The sequence below is a fragment of the Protopterus annectens genome, chromosome 11.part0 (genome assembly GCF_019279795.1).
Source record: "Protopterus annectens isolate FY-2018-M chromosome 11.part0, PAN1.0, whole genome shotgun sequence".
NCBI classification, from domain to species: Eukaryota; Metazoa; Chordata; order Ceratodontiformes; family Protopteridae; genus Protopterus; species Protopterus annectens.
The window spans coordinates 835,795,472-835,814,614 of record NC_056745.1 but is presented as its reverse complement, the minus strand read 5'-3'; the positions used below and the strand labels follow the sequence as shown (position 1 = coordinate 835,814,614).

General features: G+C 40.1%; 1 protein-coding gene across 2 annotated transcripts in view; it reads left to right on the top strand.

Moving 5' to 3' along the window:
* Positions 1-19,143, top strand: part of SRGAP1 (SLIT-ROBO Rho GTPase activating protein 1) — a 1,651,729-nt gene that overhangs the window by 1,478,577 nt on the left and 154,009 nt on the right. The window contains exon 21 of one of the 2 annotated variants that reach the window (XM_044088250.1): positions 11,050-11,392. The exons of the other annotated variant lie outside the window; for it this stretch is intronic. Within the exon in view, the coding sequence (XP_043944185.1) occupies positions 11,050-11,392 (343 nt within the window). The remainder of the gene's footprint in view (positions 1-11,049; positions 11,393-19,143) is intronic. 2 annotated transcript variants of the gene reach the window in all.

Here is a 19,143-nt window from a genome sequence, read left to right as displayed (position 1 = left end):
AGCAGCAAATTTCTCCTATTATGGCCACTATCTTTAAAGGACATTATAGAAACACTTAACAGAGTTACAGATTGCGTAAGTTATGTAGTCACAAACACTGGTGAAATATATTTGTTCGTATTTTTTATTTTTGCTCCTCATTCTAAAGGTTATCTGTATAAGTTGTTTTCACTGAAGACCAGATTCACCATTCTAGAACTCCAAGTACTTTACTGCAATGTTCAAGGTGCACTAATTACAGTACATCACACACCAACATCTTTAACCAGCAGCCTGCCTTACCAAACACACACACACAATACTTGGGTCTTTTTGTGTTACATTCCTGCTTTCCTGAAAGGGAGCAGGGGAGTTTATTTCAGATCAGATGCTTGTAAATGTAGAGCAAAAACATGCACATAAGTAAAACCTGGGTCCCACTGCACCAAGTGAAGGCTCTAGTTAAGCAATGCCATTTGCAAATAAACCCACAGAATATGAGGAATGCTTATGAGGAAAATGATTGTATTTAAATTCACCTGTACAGATATTAGGAAGTAATGATTTCAGATATGCCTTGAATCTTTAAGTCTTAAATATGTAATCCAGACAAGGTCATTTGCATAAAATACTGTGACAGTATTTTGCCAGATTCCAAAAGACCTTCCTGCTAGTGCAAAGTCAGTTACCTCAAGACTTCCTCTGAGTAAGTCACTTACCTCAAGACTTCCTCTGAGTAAGTCACTTACCTCAAGACTTCCTCTGAGTAAGTCACTTACCTCGAGACATCCTCTCAGAGTAAGTCACTTACCTCGAGATTTGCTCTCAGAGTAAGTCACTTAATTCAAGACTTCCTCTGAGTAAGTTACTTACCTCAAGACTTCCTCTGAGTAAGTCACTTACCTCAAGACTTCCTCTGAGTAAGTCACTTACCTCGTGACATCCTCTCGGAGTAAGTCACTTACCTCAAGACTTGCTCTCAGAGTAAGTCACTTACTTCAAGAGCAAGTCTTTTGGAATCTGGTCCCTTGTGTACTCCTGTTTATAAATAGGCCTTACACCGAAGTAAGTCACTTACACTGAGAGCAAGTCTTTTGCAATTGGACCCATTGACTTGATTTGAAACTGCTCTCAATATTGTAGCCTACCATACGTCTCAACTGTCAAGATTTTCGCATAATGTCCAGATTTTTGCCGCATATGTGTGGTCTGCCCCACATAACATTTGTGGTTTTCGGGCAAATCATTGAAGATTGAAGTCACTAAATAATGATTGACAGTAGAGTTTCAGAATTCATACCCTTCAGAAAATGTATGGTAATAGAAAACCTGTTACTGCTTCAGCTTTTCTAGGTTGATAAAATCAATATTTAATAATTATTGCAATTTTTGGGTTTCTACCCACTTTCTTTGTCCAGAATTGAAAGAGTGCTAGCCCAGTCAGACCACCCCAGTCAACAGATGTCAAATAAATAAATTATTGCACCTAGAGATTGAGATGTATGTATTCTAGTCAAATATTTTAGGCATATTTCAAACATTCTGAACAGCTTTCTGTTACTCAAAAAAGAAAATGAACATTTATTAAAAATATAGTAAATCATTTCTGCAGTGTTTTACAATATTTTGCCTTTTTTCCAGAAAGTAGGCACAGCAGATGTAAGCCTTTGCATACTTTTAAGATATGTGTGGAATTTAAAGTAATTCTGTAGTCCTTGTTGCAACATTATATCAAGTCCTAGAAAAATCATATATTTTTGGTTCCAAATTGATCGTTATTTGCTTTGTTTGTTCTGTCTATGATATCAAGAGAGCTGGAGCACTTAAGAAAGATGTTACAAGTCTTTCACCAATTTAACAATTTTTTTTTTTTTTGTGTCATCGGATATACTACAGGAGAATAGTAAAATGAGCTCTAAACTTGTTTTCCTCCCTGAACAGGCCAGTAAAATACAGAAATCATACCAGTCCTGAATCAAAAGCATGCAGTTTCTGGGAGCTATTCTGCACACATTCAAGTTTAATGCTGTGTCTTTCTGATTATATCTAAAACAAGTTTATTTTCTTTGCCCAGGGAAGGGCAAGAAAGCTTGTTGTGAAGCAGACATTGTCAGCTTTAAGTATGTAGGTTTTGTGAGCAAACTCAGGGAATTTGATACTCTGGATCCCAGGTTGGAATTCACTAGTGTCCGTGTAATCATCCTGTTCCTTTCCAAAGGCATGAATTGAGAGAGAGTATATTTCATAGGAATCGGAACCTTTGTGATAATGAACTTGTTATGTTTCATGGTATGGATGATATTGATTTTTATTGTGGCTGTGTGTCCTTTTGTGTTCAAGTCACCAGGGGTGTATCGTAGGCAAAGGGTTTCAGAAAAGTTGGGGGTTCTTTAATGCTCTGTGTGCCGGACATATATCTCCTGTGAGAAGATAATCAGAAAAGTTGGGGGTTCTTTAATGCTCTGAGTGTCAGGCATGGGTCTTCTCTAAACCAATATAGGTTCATAGGTTCCACACACAGGCACAGACACTAATGGAGCGGTACACCAGATATCTGGCTTGTTTTGCAGTATTGGGCCAGTGTTTGTAGCATTACATCAGTCTTATCAGAAAAAACAGGATTTGTTTAATGCTGTGTGTGTCAGGCATGAGACTTTTCCAGGAAGATAAGATGCAGACACGAGAAGGTGTTGTAGTCTTTGGCAGTAAGACAAGCCTTAAGGCCCTTCTTTCTTTTTTTGAGACATCCTTGAACCTTGTCCAATTGGACCAGTTACTATTTAAATAGGTTATAAAATGGGTTGCAGTGTTCTGCTATTGGTCTGCTAGGAGCTGTATACATTGCCAATTGTCTCCGTAACACAACTCTCAGCATCTTGGAGAATCAAATGGCCAGTTTCATATGCTTTAAATCATTAGTGGTTACATATGGGTATCAAGTGAAATGTCATCATGCACAAGAGCTCTGAGGTAGTTTACTATTAGGTAAAAGTCTATTTGATGTTCTTCGTGTTTCACTGTTGCAGTCATCACATTTGGGTTATCTGCCTGCAGGTAGCCCCCAGCCAGCCTGATTACCAGAGTCTTGGGATTTCTGCGTTGGATGCTGTAGCTTCTTCCATGATGTCTGGTCGTCAGCGGTAATAAAACATGCAGCCGACGCCATTACATCAGTCTTTCTTGCCATCCGGTGCCCAAAGCAGAAGCAGTTTGCAAGTGCCGGTCGGCCAACTCCTGAAATTTTTGTTTTTCGAATTTCAGACCTGAAGTTTTCCAAAAGATAAGTACCCCATTGGGATCCTTTTTTCTTGCTCTAACCGATGTCAGAAAAATTAATAATTGTCTTGCCTGTGGAAAGCAAATACGCTCTCGATCCCCGTGCACTGAGATGGCTTCGGTAAGCCATCCAACTACCGATCTTCCAAAAAAAACAAAAGGATAAAAACAGAGACAGACTGCATAGATCCAAGGCTGCCGACGACGCTAACGTTAAGCTAGTCGCCAGTCCGCCTGTACTCAGTGAGATGGTTTTGCAGCCCCTGATACCCACTTCTACAGATTCGCAGGCCTCTACTGAGACCCATTCAGAGTCCGGTATGCCATGAGATGCTTCTTCGACTGTGGAACCTGCAGATGTCTCTACCTTGGATGGGTCCAGAGCCGCTGTGATGGCACCGGCTTCTGAGGGTGTATTCAGGCCTTCCGATTGTCATATTAAACCGACGACTTCCTTTCAAACCAAAAATACTGAATTTCTCAGGCCTAAAGTTCGCACTACGCCTAGGAAACCAAAGACCAAAGTGCATTCTCAGGCCCACATGCCACAAAAACAAATGATTAGAATGGCTGAGGACCTCATTACTTTAATTAGGGGAAGTCAGCCTTCCCCCTCAAAAAGACCCAGAACTGATTTTCCTTCTGATTCTTCTGATCAGGAATCTCATAACTCTGATCCTTCAGATTTCCAGGACATACCCTTATCTGCTTATGAGGATTCTGATGCAGAGGATTCCATTCCCTCTCCTTCCCCTTCAGAAGATTTTTCCTTTGGTGAAACCCTGCACACCCTTAGAGAGCATTTCCGCTGGGAGAGCCAGGACTACTCCCAGTCCAAAAAGAGACTCAGGGAATTTTTAAGCTTGCCTCAGCACAGGCCTCTAGCTATCCCTCCTGTTCTGGAAATTGTAGATGTTGTCTTCCTGGAATCCAGCCTTACCCCTGATACCTTGCCTCCAGCTCCCAGGAAACCTGACAGGTACTAAAGTACCTGACAGGTACTATAGAGTGCCTGACTCCCACAAATTCCTTTTTAGGAATCCTACTGCAGATCCAGAGATCATTTCCCAGGGACCTAAAGGCATTAAGGCTATAACTGCAGGAAATACCTATGTTTCAGAGCAGGTTCTATGCACTATCAGTTCTCTGCACTTCCCTTTGGCTTATCTACTGCACCCAGGGTATTCACAAAGTGCCTAGCTCCAGCCATTGCATATTGCAGGCAGAGAAGAATTCAAATTTACCCATACTTGGACGATTGCCTGATTCAGGCAAACAGTCAGGAATTGCTACTTCAGCACCTGGCATTTGTAAAGAGACTTCTGACTTCACTGGGATACACCATCGACGAAAAGAAATCACAGCTGGTACCCAGCCAACAGATTGTATTCCTGGGAGCAAGCTTGAACACAACTTCCCAGATGGCATTCCTCACTCCAGAGAAACAAATTTATTTGACAAACTACTTCAATCTACTGGCCACCAAAACCCGGCTATCTGCAAGAAAAATACTGCAAGCCCTAGGGTTCATGGCCTCTTGCATTCTACTAACTCCATATGCAAGACTGCATATGAGGAAACTTCAATGGTACCTAAAAAGTCTCTGGTGTCAACAGTCTCAGGACCTGGAAACAATGATTCCTATCATTCCTTGCCTAAAGACAGAGTTCCTTTGGTGGGCAGAGGCCTGCAACCACAACAAGGGACTCCCTTTCACTCTACCCCTGCTGCCCAAACCTCAACAACAGAAGCATCAGACTATGCAGGGGGGGGCCCACATGGCAGGGCACTGCATTCAGGGCAAATGGAACCCAAAGCAAACGCATCTGCATATCAATCAAAAAGAAATGTTAGCTGTACAGAATGCTCTGACAGCCTTCAAAGGCCTTATTCTTCCAGGACAACTATTGGTAAAGACAGACAACACCACAGTTATGTGGTACATAAACAAGCAGGGGGAAGCCAATTCCTACCCACTTTGCAGACTAGCCGTGGTTCTGTGGAACACAGCCTTGAGCAACCAAGTGCACTTACAAGCTCAATTCCTACCAGACAAACTAAATTCACTGGCAGACGACCTAAGCAGAAATCTTATGGACCCACACAAATGAAAACTGGAACCCAAAATATTCAAGCTTTTCAGGAACAGGTGGGGGGCACCAGAGGTCGACCTTTTTGCTTCTCCTCAGAACAATCAATTGAGCAAAGTTTGCACCAGAACTCCCCACAGCCAAGCTTGGAAAGTGGATGCCCTGTCCTTCACCTGGGAAAGCCTCTCTGTCTATGCCTTTCCCCCTCTGCCCCTCTTCTCGAAGGTTCAACTAAAAATCAAACAGGACAAGCCAAGGACATTCCTGATTGCGCCAGACTGACCACACCAACACTGGTACTTTTGCACAGTATGACAGTGCTACAACCATGGCACCTGCCTCAGATTCCTTCCCTGCTGTCCCAGCAAGCGGGTCAGATTCTGTACCCTCAGCTACAGACCCTGAACCTAGCAGCCTGGCTAATCCCCTGAATTCAACACCAGCAACCCTCAGTAAGCAGGTGCTGGGTGTCATTCTTGAGGCAAGGAGGCCTAGTACTAGAAAATCCTATTCGGAAAAGATACTGTTCCTGGAGCCAGTCTCAGGGAATGGCCACAACTGTGCCCTGCTTACCTCATATACTAAATTACTTAACAGAAGTGCTCCACAAAGGCCTATCCTTCTCTTCAATTAAGATTCATGCCTCTGCCATCTCAGCTCATTATAATACTGAACCACCCCTCTTCTCTTATCCTCTGGTAAAACATTTCCCGAGAGGAGCCAAAAATTTAAGACCTCCCAGGAGAGCTGACACTCCAACCTGGGACCTTAACTTTGTATTAGAAAAGCTCACGCTTCCACCCTTTGAACCTGCAGCTGCAGCAGAGTTAAAATTCCTCTCATGGAAAATAGATTTACTTCTGGCCATCACTTCAGCAAGAAGGGTATCTGAATTGCAGGCCCTTATGTCATTGGACCCCTTCATTATCTTCCATGCAGACAGGGTTTCCCTCAGGACTAAACCCTCTTTTGTGCCCAAGGAGGTCTAGTAGGCTTTAAACCAGTCCATTCATTTGCCAACGTTTTTTCCTAATCCTCAGAATAAAGGGGAAAGGATCCTGCATTCCCTGGACGTGCACTGGCAGCTTAGGTTTTATCTGGACAGGACTAAGCCTCTCAGAAAATCTGACCAGCTGCTGGTCAGCTTTGCTGCAGGAGCAGAGGGCAAGGCCATCTTAAAGCAAACCATTTCTAAATGGATAGCACACTGCATACATTTCTGCTACAAGCACCATGGGAAACCTACCCCACAGGGGATCAGAACTCATTCCACTAGGGCTACATCTACCTCTACTGCATTTCTCAGGGGAGTCCCTACCAGGGACATCCTGGAAGCTGCAGCCTGGAGCTCTGTGCACACTTTCACCAAGCACTGCCACTTGCCTATATTTTCTAAATCCAGAGCTGGATTTGCCACAGCAGTCTTACAGGGCGTGATTGCCAGCCCTAATGCTTCTTAACTACCTCCACCTTTCCTTAGCTTTGTGAATCAACCCAAATGTGATGACTGCAACAGTGAAATACGAAGAACATAGTACAGTTGTGTGTACACTTACCATAAATGTAGATGTTCGAGTGTATTCACTGTTGCAGTCCTGGTTACCCTCCCTCCAGCCCCCCTGACTTCTCTTTACTTCTACCTGTCTTTTTTGTTTGGCATATCTTATATCATTGGTATTTGTTTTTTGCTGGGGGTGTTACATACCATGTAATTGCTTCCTATTTTGGGGGCACCTGACATCTGGGGCAAGAAAAACTGATGTAATGGCATTGGCTGCGTGTTTTATACCCCTGACGACCTGACGGCATGGAAAAAGCGACAGCATCTGACGTAGAAATCACAAGACTCTTGTATTCAGGCCAGCTGAGGGCTACCTGCAGGCAGATAACCCAAATGTGATGACTGCAACAGTGAATACACTCGAACATCTACATTATGGTAAGTGTACACAACTGTACTTTGCCCATTGATAACATTTAAAGCTGATGGGGGATTTCTTTACTTTGTGCTAGAATGTTGCTTTTTTTGTTTTGTTTTTAATCTTTGTTGGCAAGATAATTTCTTGTGCACCATTTACGTGTAATGTTGAGTACCATTTAAAGGGAAACAATGTCAAGAGGAGTAAGGGCAGTGCTTCCAAGAGTAAGGGCAGTGCTTCCAAGAGTAAGCCAGAGACTGGAGTTAGTTTTGATGTCTAAGAAAAAGATGCCAAAAAGAAGAGACTCTAGGGTACACCTCTGAGGGATTCCATTGTTAACAGAGAATGACAAGGAAAGGAGTTTTCCTATTTTTTTCTGTTGCATTAAACCATGAAGTTATTTGTTGAACCAAGTTTTCGTGGCCTCATTTACTTTTAGAGCCCTGAGTTAATGAATGATTTTTTTTGCACTCCTCCAGGACCTCATCTGATGACTCCGGTATTAGTACCCATATGGACATTTTGTTCCAGAGAGGATGAAAGTTGTGCATTCAAGGCTAGATGAGAGCCTTACTGCCTATGTTTTCCTGCTCAGGAATCCCAAATAGCTTTTTCATCTCCCTGGGAGAGTTAGGTGGTAGAGAGCAGGCCAGTTTGCTGATCTTGGAGGGCAGCCTACCTTCTCTTCTTCGAGAACAAACCCTTTTCCCCTCACCTCCACCCTTGCTGTTCGCTGTGGGGAAACATTCTTCCTCATGACAAATTTTCTTTGGCTTCCTGGTGGGAATGAACCATGATAGGGTGGGTGTGACAGACTCAAACTCCGCTAGGTAACATCTAGTGCTCATGCTAGGTGCCACCCTTGTAATGAACCAGAAACACTTCCTTCCCCCTAGGATGGGTAAGGCAACAGTGGTCACTCACTTCCATTGCCCCCACTTAGCTGTGTATATGCATGATTCTGTCACAGAATATTGTTAAACACCAAGAAAGTCATGTCATGGAATCATGTCAAACATCAATGAAAGTGTCATATGCTTTAGTCAGATCAAGGTAAGCTGCATGGACAGATCAACCCTCATCCAGCATGGCAGTCACACACTTAGAAACTTTTACAAGCTTAAGTATACAAAATTTGCCTTTGATAAACCCATACTGGATTAGGTCATAGAGAATATGTTACCTGTGTCTGCCTGAACACGTCACGTAGTGATTTTCTCCATCAGCTTACACAGTGTGCATGTAAGACTAATCAGTCTTCAAATTTTGAGAGCTGTAGAAGGCTTCCCAGTCAAAGAGGGATAATTTAAGTCACCTAACAGAAATATTTTTTATCATGGGAAGGATTATAAGTTTATTAAGGAAATATTTACATTCTTAAGGCAACATGGAGAAGTGCTGCGACAAAGTTGTAGTTTGCGTTTATTGTGATGTGGGTATGGAGTACTTCACACCCACAGGTATTCTAAATCCCTGATTTTTAAAGATTGACATAAAAATAGGCACACCGCCTCCTTACTCAGTGGGCTGAACCAAGTGGGAAGAGCTGTAATCAGGTGTTTGTGGAACACAGGGTAATTCTTTAAACCTTGTTTCTGTAATAGCACATTATTTCAGTCATGAAACAGGTTGCATCTAGAAGGTGCTATGAATTAGCTGGAGATTTTGTGTGTCCTATATTTTAAAGCAAGAGTTAATAACCCTAGATAGTATAACCAACTGATGTTAAAGCATGTCAAGTATCCTCACCCACCAGCAAAAAATGTGTGCTAGGAAGTAATCCTGACTTTTTCCCACCATTTTATAGCTGCATTGATCATGATCCTTCCATGACACTATGCAGTGTTCCAGGCCCAACTCAGATCTGTTGCATAATCCTGTTGTGCCATGCAGCAGCAGCTCTTTTTACCAGCCACAGAAAAAAAATTGCATTAGCTTTTGAGGTTGGTTATCCCCTTGAACTAGAGATTTGTGTAGTTTTACTCCCTCCAAGGGGACAGCTGTTAAGTGTCTTGTTTACAGAAACAAAACAGTTAATTGCCGGGACCTAGCTGACCTCAAACAGCATATGCCACACAGATGGCTGATGGTTTCAGCCAGATCTTGAGATGAGCAGTATGATGTGTTCCCTAAATTACAAAGTGGATGAGATTACTGTACAGAGGAGTCATGTAATTGTTTTTACTTGCTACCACGCGAAGCTCATGACCTTGGTACAGCCAGTCCCACCAGTCTGTAAATGAGTTTCTCCTTCTTTCCTGTCCTGACCCCCCTTGTCGCAGACAAAGTTCTGGAATATTTTCCTTTTCTTATCTCTTCCTTTGTTACATTCAGTGGGTGAATGCATTTTCTGAATAGTCTTACCTATTTTGTGCACAGTCAAAGTTAAAATGCAGCACTGTGTTGTACTGATAATGTTTATGTTGTTTTGATTTGCTGGATCAGGTGGGCTAGACAGAGGCTTAGTCCTTTTGAACACAGCCTGACAAGTTACAACCCCATAAAATGCATGTACTAATGGAGTCTATGGCAAGTTCTAAGTAAGGATATGGCATCTATGTCCAAGGAAGCTTTAGTACCACTTTGCTCACTCCTTATCAGATTCATCATTGAGTACAATGACCCCTTCATCATGTACATGACCAGGCATATGCAACATTTTGAATGCCTGTAGAGGTTCCTCACCAAGAGACTCCAAGGTTTATTAACACATTGTCCTATACAGATCATGGTAAATCTCTATACCTTTACTCCATCTCCCTCAGGTTACTGAGAGGCAGTATATGCTTGACATACAAGTTATCCATATATACAGCACTGGTGGATCTTTTGTACATCTGCAAAATGAATAACACCTGAAGTACTAGATCCTACAATGTAAACTTTGCTTGCAGCATAAATAGAACATGCTGGTGAGACAGATTATATATCTCAAAGGATCTCCACGCTGTGGAATAGGAGTCTCTTCCAAGTAAAGGAGAGCCCACTCCTAACCCTATTCAAACATAACCATGACAATTGCATGGGAAATTGAAAATTCATCCCCTGGTCTGGCTTCCATGTCTCCGTTAGACAGATGCCAACTGTGAATATTCCCTAACATACCCCTCCCCCCCACTAAACCTTTAGCAATCTACTAACATAACCTCTAAATAGATGCCCATGTTACACGGGGACACAATTGGGTTGGTCTGCGCTGCTAGGCTTAAAAAGAACCCTGGTGTTTATTAACCTGTTATAAACCTATGAACCTACGAGAGAGTGAGAGAGGTTAATTCAAAAGCTAATGGTGACATTTATTGTAGGACAATGGTTAGACATGAAAAGATTAAATAGTAGTTATGTAAAAGATATAAATGATGATACTACTGTAAAAACTCTTTCCCCACAGTTGTGTTATGTTTTTGGAATTTTTGTTAGTGATATTCAAATGGAACTGACTGGAAGGAAAATGACTGCTGGTGTGATGTTTATTTTTTTATCTGTAACTGTCAAATGACTCTTGTATGAAAACTGTATGAAAAGAAGCACATTCCCTCTATATACATTTTACATTAATTTAATGTTTTGTAGCAAAAGTGTTTGGAAACTGCAAGTGCCTTGCACCGTAATAGGATAATATAAATCAGCACACCCAATACAGTCGCTTGACTTGGGAATCTTCATAACTGGCACATTACCAGTTTTGATAAGTGATTAGGTAGTAAGTCAAATGAATATTAATGCACTACACTAATTAACCTTTCAATCTAGTAGTCTTCTGTCTTTTATTATTATTACCGTAGGCAAAGGAGAAGAACAGAGCCTCAGTCTATAAGACGCCCAGTCAGGACCAGTGACGGCCACTGTGCAGTACATTCTGCCCACAGTCTAGCAAACATGACAGTAGAAACAACTTCTCACAATATGGCCAGCCACTGTAGCCCTCGTGCTGTGCTTCAGAATAGGAACATTAATATTGACAGTCCAGAGAGGAGACGTCGAACAGGTCATGGAAGCCTCACCAATATCAGCCGGCATGAATCACTTAAAAAAATTGATAGCCCTCCAATTAGAAGATCGACATCATCAAGTCAATACATGGGATTCAGTGACCGGAAACCTCTGGATCCAGAGACTATTGCACAGGTAGGCTGGTTTCATTTTCAGTGCATAAGGCTTGCACAACATTAAAGTAATTTTGGATAGATATATGTGACCCTTTGGTCTTTTACAACCCTGAAAACTTACGAAAACAAATTATATTTTGCATCTATGTCATTGTATTGTCAGTCCCATTTGCTGCTGTTGTAATCAGTATGAAAAAGGAATTTTTTTTTTCTGTTCATCCGTTTGTCGTGGATGATTGCTCATTTGTCTAAGTTTCCTTTCTGTATTTTTGTCAAGGATGACAGCCTAAACATTAGTAGGCCCTTCTAGTACTAAAGCACAATTTGCGATACCAGAAACATTCCTTCTTACCTTTGCTACATTTTCTTCATTTTTAATCCTCTGTGTTACCCTTTTCCAGAGAATAGACATGTTTCTTTCTACATAAATGATGCTTTGGCTTTGTACAGGTGTTTAGATGGATAAAATTCATTGCTGAGCCTCTCTGCCTTCCGTTCCAAAGGAGGACCATCTCCAAGCACTCATTTCTCCCTTTTTCATGATGACTCAGTGGCAGCTGGAAGTTATTCCCAGGCTGTGGATGCCTGGACCTAACAAGATCAAAGGTTTCTTGAAGTCCCAAATCTCCATGTTACATCAGCCAATTCACTCATACTGAACTTTTTTGCTGGACCAATTCCCTCTCTCTAAGTTGTGTAATAAGGGCTGTCCACTTCAGTGTCCAGTTCTTTATGCCTATTAGTTTTTCTTATTAGTTAACCCTCTACCATTTGTGAAGTCACTTGAAAGATTTGTAACCAAGTCATCATGAGCACTTTCACATTTGTTTCCCTCTATGCATTATTACAATGTCCATGCCTTTCTTTGGAGCTATTTACTCTTGCTGCTTCTTTGGAAAAAAGATGGTTGCTCTTGACTGTGTAAGGCCTAGAGAATGGGACCATGAACTGGAATCTGTGCCTGGTATGCAACCCAAAATATGTGGCAAACCACAACCCTTAAAATATTTATTTTGAGTAACAAGGCAGTCTTTGATGGGGCCCTTGTGGATACTTAGGGACCAACAAGGCCCTGTAGCTCCAAATATCTAGGATATATAACTTCATATTTGTGTGGAAAACATGCTTGAATGTTCATTTACAAGCTGCACTTATGTTGTAGTTTTAAGTACAAGTTCAGTGAGACTGCAGTCCCCCCCAAGAGAAAAGAGTATGTACAAGGCTGTTGTGAGCTGTAAATAATGAGCATTTTCATGTTTTCATACACAATGAATGTAATGTCAAATCAGGTATGCTCTACAGCTACAGTAATAAAATGATAATTCTGAAAGCCGAAACATTGCTTATGTTTTTTATTTCTTTAAATACCACCATAATTTTAGCAGCTTTTGCACACAGACTGCTTCCTTGAATAAGCCCTTTTTGAAAGGGTACTTTTCTTTTGATTGTGATATTCATATACATTTTCTATAGGTAAAAAATGTGATGATTTTCTTTGAATGGGAAATATGTCAGCTTTGACATGTAGGTTCTTGCACAACAGGTTAACCAGCTTCTAAGGTGGCATACCAGCAGTGGTTAACTATGGTCAAGAAAAATAAGTTTTGCTTATAGTAATAATAATGCATTTCGACACATCTGACTTGCACACAACTGCCCCTGACAACCCATGTAGACAGTCTTTTGTTTTTGGAAACCTTGTCCCAACTGCCTATCATCAGCCCTCTGTAGTCCAATTAGTCCATTCATTCCCCATCACCAGAGTGAGGGTCAACTGGGAGAAATCATCATTAAGGTAGCCGTCAGAGGTGATTTGGATTTTTGTTCTTTAAGCCAACTACTGTCTCTCTACTCAACGACAGCTAATGATTGTGGCATGCAGTGAGTGTTAGCACTCCACCTCCACTCATTTCCACAAGTGATTGATGTTCACAGGTCACCCTACTCACCCACATGAGGCATAATATGGTGGTTTTCCTGCTCTTCACTAGGGAAATCTGGTCAATACGCAAGTGTCCCTGGGGTGTATGCACTCTGCTCCTAGTATTGGCTTGATCAGCTTCCCCTGCTTTGCACTATCAAGCACCAGAGCAGTTAATCAAACTTGAGAGCACTGCGTACTTTTTGCAGAAAGAATATGAGAGATGCACTGTAATAAAATGTAAAGGTACAGTGACAAGCAGTTCAGTGAAAAAACAAAGCTTGAAACTGTGGTAAGTGAATAAGTTATATAGGTAGTTGCACCCCAGCAGCCATAATATTTAAATGCATTTAATACAACAGTGGACAGGTTTGTGAATTTATTTAAAAGTAGTCAGTGCACTTTGTCTAGGGATAAAATATGATGTATACTGAGAGCATACTAGCTATTTTTTCATCTGGGCGGGAATAGAGGTAAGAAAAGTACAGAAGATAGTCAGTTTAAGTTGGGAACACCAAGTGTAATGTGTGCTTTAAACATGGGTAACATTAATTTTCATTTAGGTAATCTTGGAGTGTGTGACTATCAGTTTGGGGCAACTGTTCCTATCTGAAGCGATAAACTTAATTTGTTGAACATATGCTTAGTTTTGTGTCTTTGCTGTAAGTTAATAGGGGGTGGGGACTCTGAAAATGTATTTAGTTTTTGGATGTTTTTATTGAAGCAAATACTTTTGAAAAATGTGATATGGGTTCAAATGGAGATGAGAAGCAACTGCAAAAGAGATCTACCTGCCAAACATTAGTGCATACATATAAACCAAAAAGTTCAAAATACACATTCAAAAGAACTGTCATGTTAAATAGATTGGAGTAATAGCTTTCTGTCGTAATGGTTACTTTGTCCATATTATCAAGAAATGTAAATTTCTTCAGAAGGGGATAGCTGGAGAGTGGGATAATATGAAAACGAGAGTTTAAAACATCATAGGAATGAGAGAAAGAAAGGGGTGAGTAGTAGAAGTTATTTAGAGTGGTTGACAAAGGTTAAAGTATTGCCGAATAAGATGAATCTCACAGAACAATAAGAACAACAACTGCAAAGTGCTAACATGAATATAAGGGGGTATTTGAATAATATGCATGAGTTCTGGAAGGCTGCTCTTAAGTAGAAAGGATTGCTGACAAATTTAGAGAGCCTATAACAATAACAATAACCAAAGATCCTGTAGCAGTAAAGGAGATGATTTGGAAATTTTATGAAAAATTGTTTAAAACAGAGGAATGTGGAAATCAAGAAAAGGCATGGATGCAAATATTAATGGAAGACTTAACTATGCCAAGGTTAGAGGAAGATGAGGCCGAACATTTAATAACTAAGACTGGAAGAGTTGAGATAAGGATGATGTATAATTAGTCATCAGGGAAGTTTCCAGTCATAATTTTTTTTCCAGTGGAAGCTTGGAAGTTGGGAGAAAGACAGTGATGAAGATCTGGAAGGTTAAGCTTGACGTTATTTTAAAAAAGATGAGAGGAGTACAAGCATCTTGGAAGAAAGCTGTAGTGGCAGTATTACCCAAAGAGGGTAAAGATCTTTTAGACTCTACTCCATATACCTATTTATACCATATACCTCCTTACTCCTCCTCCTTTATTCACTACCTTACTTCAGTCAGTTTCTCCCCCCTATCTAAATATGCCATAACCCTGCTTTTGCTCTCACAGCGTACTGCAGTGAAAGTTTATATTATACTAACTTGCCTTTAATTTCTCTCAACTGGCTAAAAGTTCTCTAGGTACTAAATCATTGTCTTATGAGTTGTATCTATTCTTAACCAGTGTTTTCACATTGTCTAATTTGGTATAATTACTTAAACTGTGAATGTTTTTGTATTATTTTTAAAGATTGCAAAATCATTGATCTTAAAATGTTTTTGTTGTACTTTGGAGCTTTTCTCCCCAGGCGTCCTCTGAAAATGGGCATCTACCCAGCTCCACTTTCCGGTAATCAAATGTCAATGAGCATTTTCACGTTTTCATACAGAATGAATGTAATGTCAAATCAGGTATGCTCTGCAGCTACAGTAATAAAATAATAATACTGAATGCCGTAACATTGCTTATGTTTTTATTTCTTTAAATACCACCATAATTTTAGCAGCTTTTGCACACAGACTGCTTCCTTGAATAAGCCCTTTTTGAAAGGGTATCTTTTTTTGATTGTGTTATTCATATACATTTTCTGTAATTAAAAAATGTGATGATTTTCTTTGAATGGGAAATATGTCAGCTTTGACATGTAGGTTCTTGCACAACAGTTTAACCAGGTTCAAAGGTGGCATACCAGCAGTTGTTAATTATGGTCAAGAAAAAGAAATTTTGCCCATAGTAATAGTAATGCATTTCAACACATCTGACTTACAGACAACTGCCCCTGACAACCCATATAAGACAGTCTTTTGGTTTTGGAAACCTTGTCCCAACTGCCTATCATCAGCCCCCTGTAGTCCAATTAGTCCATTCATTCCCCATCACCAGGTCAGCTGGGAGGGATAATTGTTAAGGTAGCCATCAGAGGTGATTTGGATTTTTGTTATTTAAGCCAGCTACTGTGTGTCTACTCAATGACAGCTAATGATTGTGGCATGCAGTGAGTGTTAGCACTCCACCTCCACTCATTTCCACAAGTGATTGATGTTCACAGGTCACCCTACTCACCCACATGAGGCACACTATGGTGGTTTTCCTGCTCTTCACTAGGGAAATCTGGTCAATACGCAAGTGTCCCTGGGGCGTATGCACTCTGCTACTAGTATTGACCTGCCCAGCTTCCCCTCCTTTGCACTATCAAGCACCAGAGCAGTTAATCGGACTTGAGAGCACAGAGTACTTTTTGCTAAGAGAATATGAGAGATGCACTGTAATTAAATTTAAAGGTACAGTGGCAAGCAGTTCAGTATAAAAAACAAAGTGTGAAACTGTGGTAAGTGAATGTTATATAAGTAGTTGCTCCCCAGCAGCCATAATATTTAAATGCATTTAATACAACAGTGGACAGTTTTGTGTATTTATTTAAAAGTATTCAGTGCACTTTGTCTGGGGATAAAATATGATGTTTACTGAGAGCATACTAGCTGTTTTTTCATCTGGGTGGGAATTGAGGTAAGAAAAGTACAGATGGTATTCAGTTTAAGTTGTGAACACCAAGTGTAATGTGTGCTTTAAACATGGGTAACATTAGTTTTCATTTAGGTAATCTCTGAGTGTGTGACTATCAGTTTGGGGCAACTGTTCCTATCTGGAGGGATAAACTTCATTTGTTGAAAATGTACATAGTTTTGTGTCTTTGCTGTAAGTTAATAGGGGGTGGGGGCTCTGAAAATGTATTTAGTTTTTGAATGTTTTTATTGAAGCAAATACTTTTGAAAAATGTGATATGGGTTCAAATGGAGATGAGAAGCAACTGCAAAAGAAATCTACCTGCCAAACATTAGTGCATACATATAAACCAAAAAGTTCAAAATACACATTCAAAAGAACTGTCATGTTAAATAGATTGGAGTAATAGCATTCTATTGTAATGGTTACTTTGTCCATATTATCAAGGAATGTAAATTTCTTCAGAAGGGATAACTGGAGAGTGGGATAATATGAAAACAGAGTTTAAAACATCGTAGGAATGAGAGAAAGAAAGGGGTGAGTAGTAGAAGTTATTTAGAGTGGTTGACAAAGGTTAAAGTATTACAGAATAAGATGAATCTCACAGAACAATAAGAATAACTGCAAAAGTGCTACCAGGAAAATAAGGGGGTATTTGAATAATATGCATGCGTTTCGGAAGGCTGCTCCTAAGTAGAAAGGATTGCTGCCAAATTTAGGGAGCCTGTAACAATAACAATAACCAAAGATCCTGTAGCAGTAAAGGAGATGATTTGGAAATTTTATGAAAAATTGTTTAAAACAGAGGAATGTGGAAATCAAGAAAAGGCATGGATGGAAATATTAATGGAAGACTTAACTATGCCAAGGTTAGAGGAAGATGAGGCTGAACATTTAATAACTAAGACTGGAAGAGTTGAGATAAGGATGATGTATAATTAGTCATCAGGGAAGTTTCCAGTCATAATTTTTTTTCCAGTGGAAGCTTGGAAGTTGGGAGAAAGACAGTGATGAAGATCTGGAAGGTTAAGCTTGACGTTATTTTAAAAAAGATGAGAGGAGTACAAGCATCTTGGAAGAAAGCTGTAGTGGCAGTATTACCCAAGGAGAGTAAAGATCTTTTAGACTCTACTCCATATACCTATTTATACCATATACCTCCTTACTCCTCCTCCTTTATTCACTACCTTACTTCAGTCAGTTTCTTCCCCCTATCTAAATATGCCATAACCCTGCTTTTGCTCTCACAGCGTACTGCAGTGAAAGTTTATATTATACTAACTTGCCTTTAATTTCTCTCAACTGGCTAAAATTTCTCTAGGTACTAAATCATTGTCTTATGAGTTGTATCTATTCTTAACCAGTGTTTTCACATTGTCTAATTTGGTATAATTACTTAAACTGTGAATGTTTTTGTATTATTTTTAAAGATTGCAAAATCATTGATCTTAAAATATTTTTGTAGTACTTTGGAGCTTTTCTCCCCGGGCGTCCTCTGAAAATGAGCATCCACCCAGCTCCACTTTCCGGTAATCAAATGTCAATGAGCATTTTCATACAGAATGAATGTAATGTCAAATCAGGTATGCTCTGCAGCTACAGTAATAAAATGATAATTCTGAATGCCGTAACATTGCTTATGTTTTTATTTCTTTAAATACCACCATAATTTTAGCAGCTTTTGCACACAGACTCTGAAAATGGGCATCTACCCAGTTCCACTTTCCCGATAATCAAATGTCAATAAATAAGTAAATAAATATAGACCCCATTTCAATTTTATACCATGACTATAAAGTGTTTGTCCCTACTAGGCTAAGGTAATGGCTAAGATGTTGCCAACAATGTTGCAAACCAGAACGCCGGTCAGCAGGGAAAAATGGCATCTTGTGGTAAGCGGCCAGGGTTCTCTTAAGGATGGTAACTCTGGGATTTGTACTAGTGGCTTTTTAAATTTAGTTTTGTCTAACGACAATAACAATCTGTTTTACACTGGTGATTACCAAACTCAGTCCGGACAAGTGAGTAACTTTGTAGATTTACCTAGCACTGATATTCACGATATGTGCAAAGATGACATTTTTAAACTAGAAAAACTGAGTTTGAAGTTGGTGTCGCTTCAGTTGGAAGTGTTTTATTTGCAAGAAAACATTAGGCTCAAATGTGTTCCTTTCGGGTTGAGATTTTTCAAGTTCCTCAACTGCGTTGTGCAAGGTGATGACCTGCACTCTAAATTAGTTGATTTATTTAACAACACGGGATTGTGTTTTATGCAGATGTTGGTGGATCCCTGTTTAGGTGAAATGGTTCCCCTCAGAGAACAACTAGAAATTTTGGATGATAAAATAAGGACTTCTGAGGCTTTCAATGCCTTTACTTCTTTATATTTGGGCATTGAAGCTAAGATTAATAGATATAGAGCCTGTGTTGTTACCAGAAAGCAGGGGAAATTAAGAAGAGACATTGCAGCTTATGCAGCTCACAAGGCTTATTTAGTTAAAACCGTATATAAAGATTCACGACAGGACATGAATTCTTCTGGTCCTTCTCAACAGACTAATATGGTTAACAACACTGGTGGGGACAGTATTTTGGTTAACAACACTAACATTGGCCAGGGACAAACCAGGCAAAATGCTAGTAATAATAGCAACAATGTTGTTCCCAACACAGCTTCCCCAGTTTTGGCAA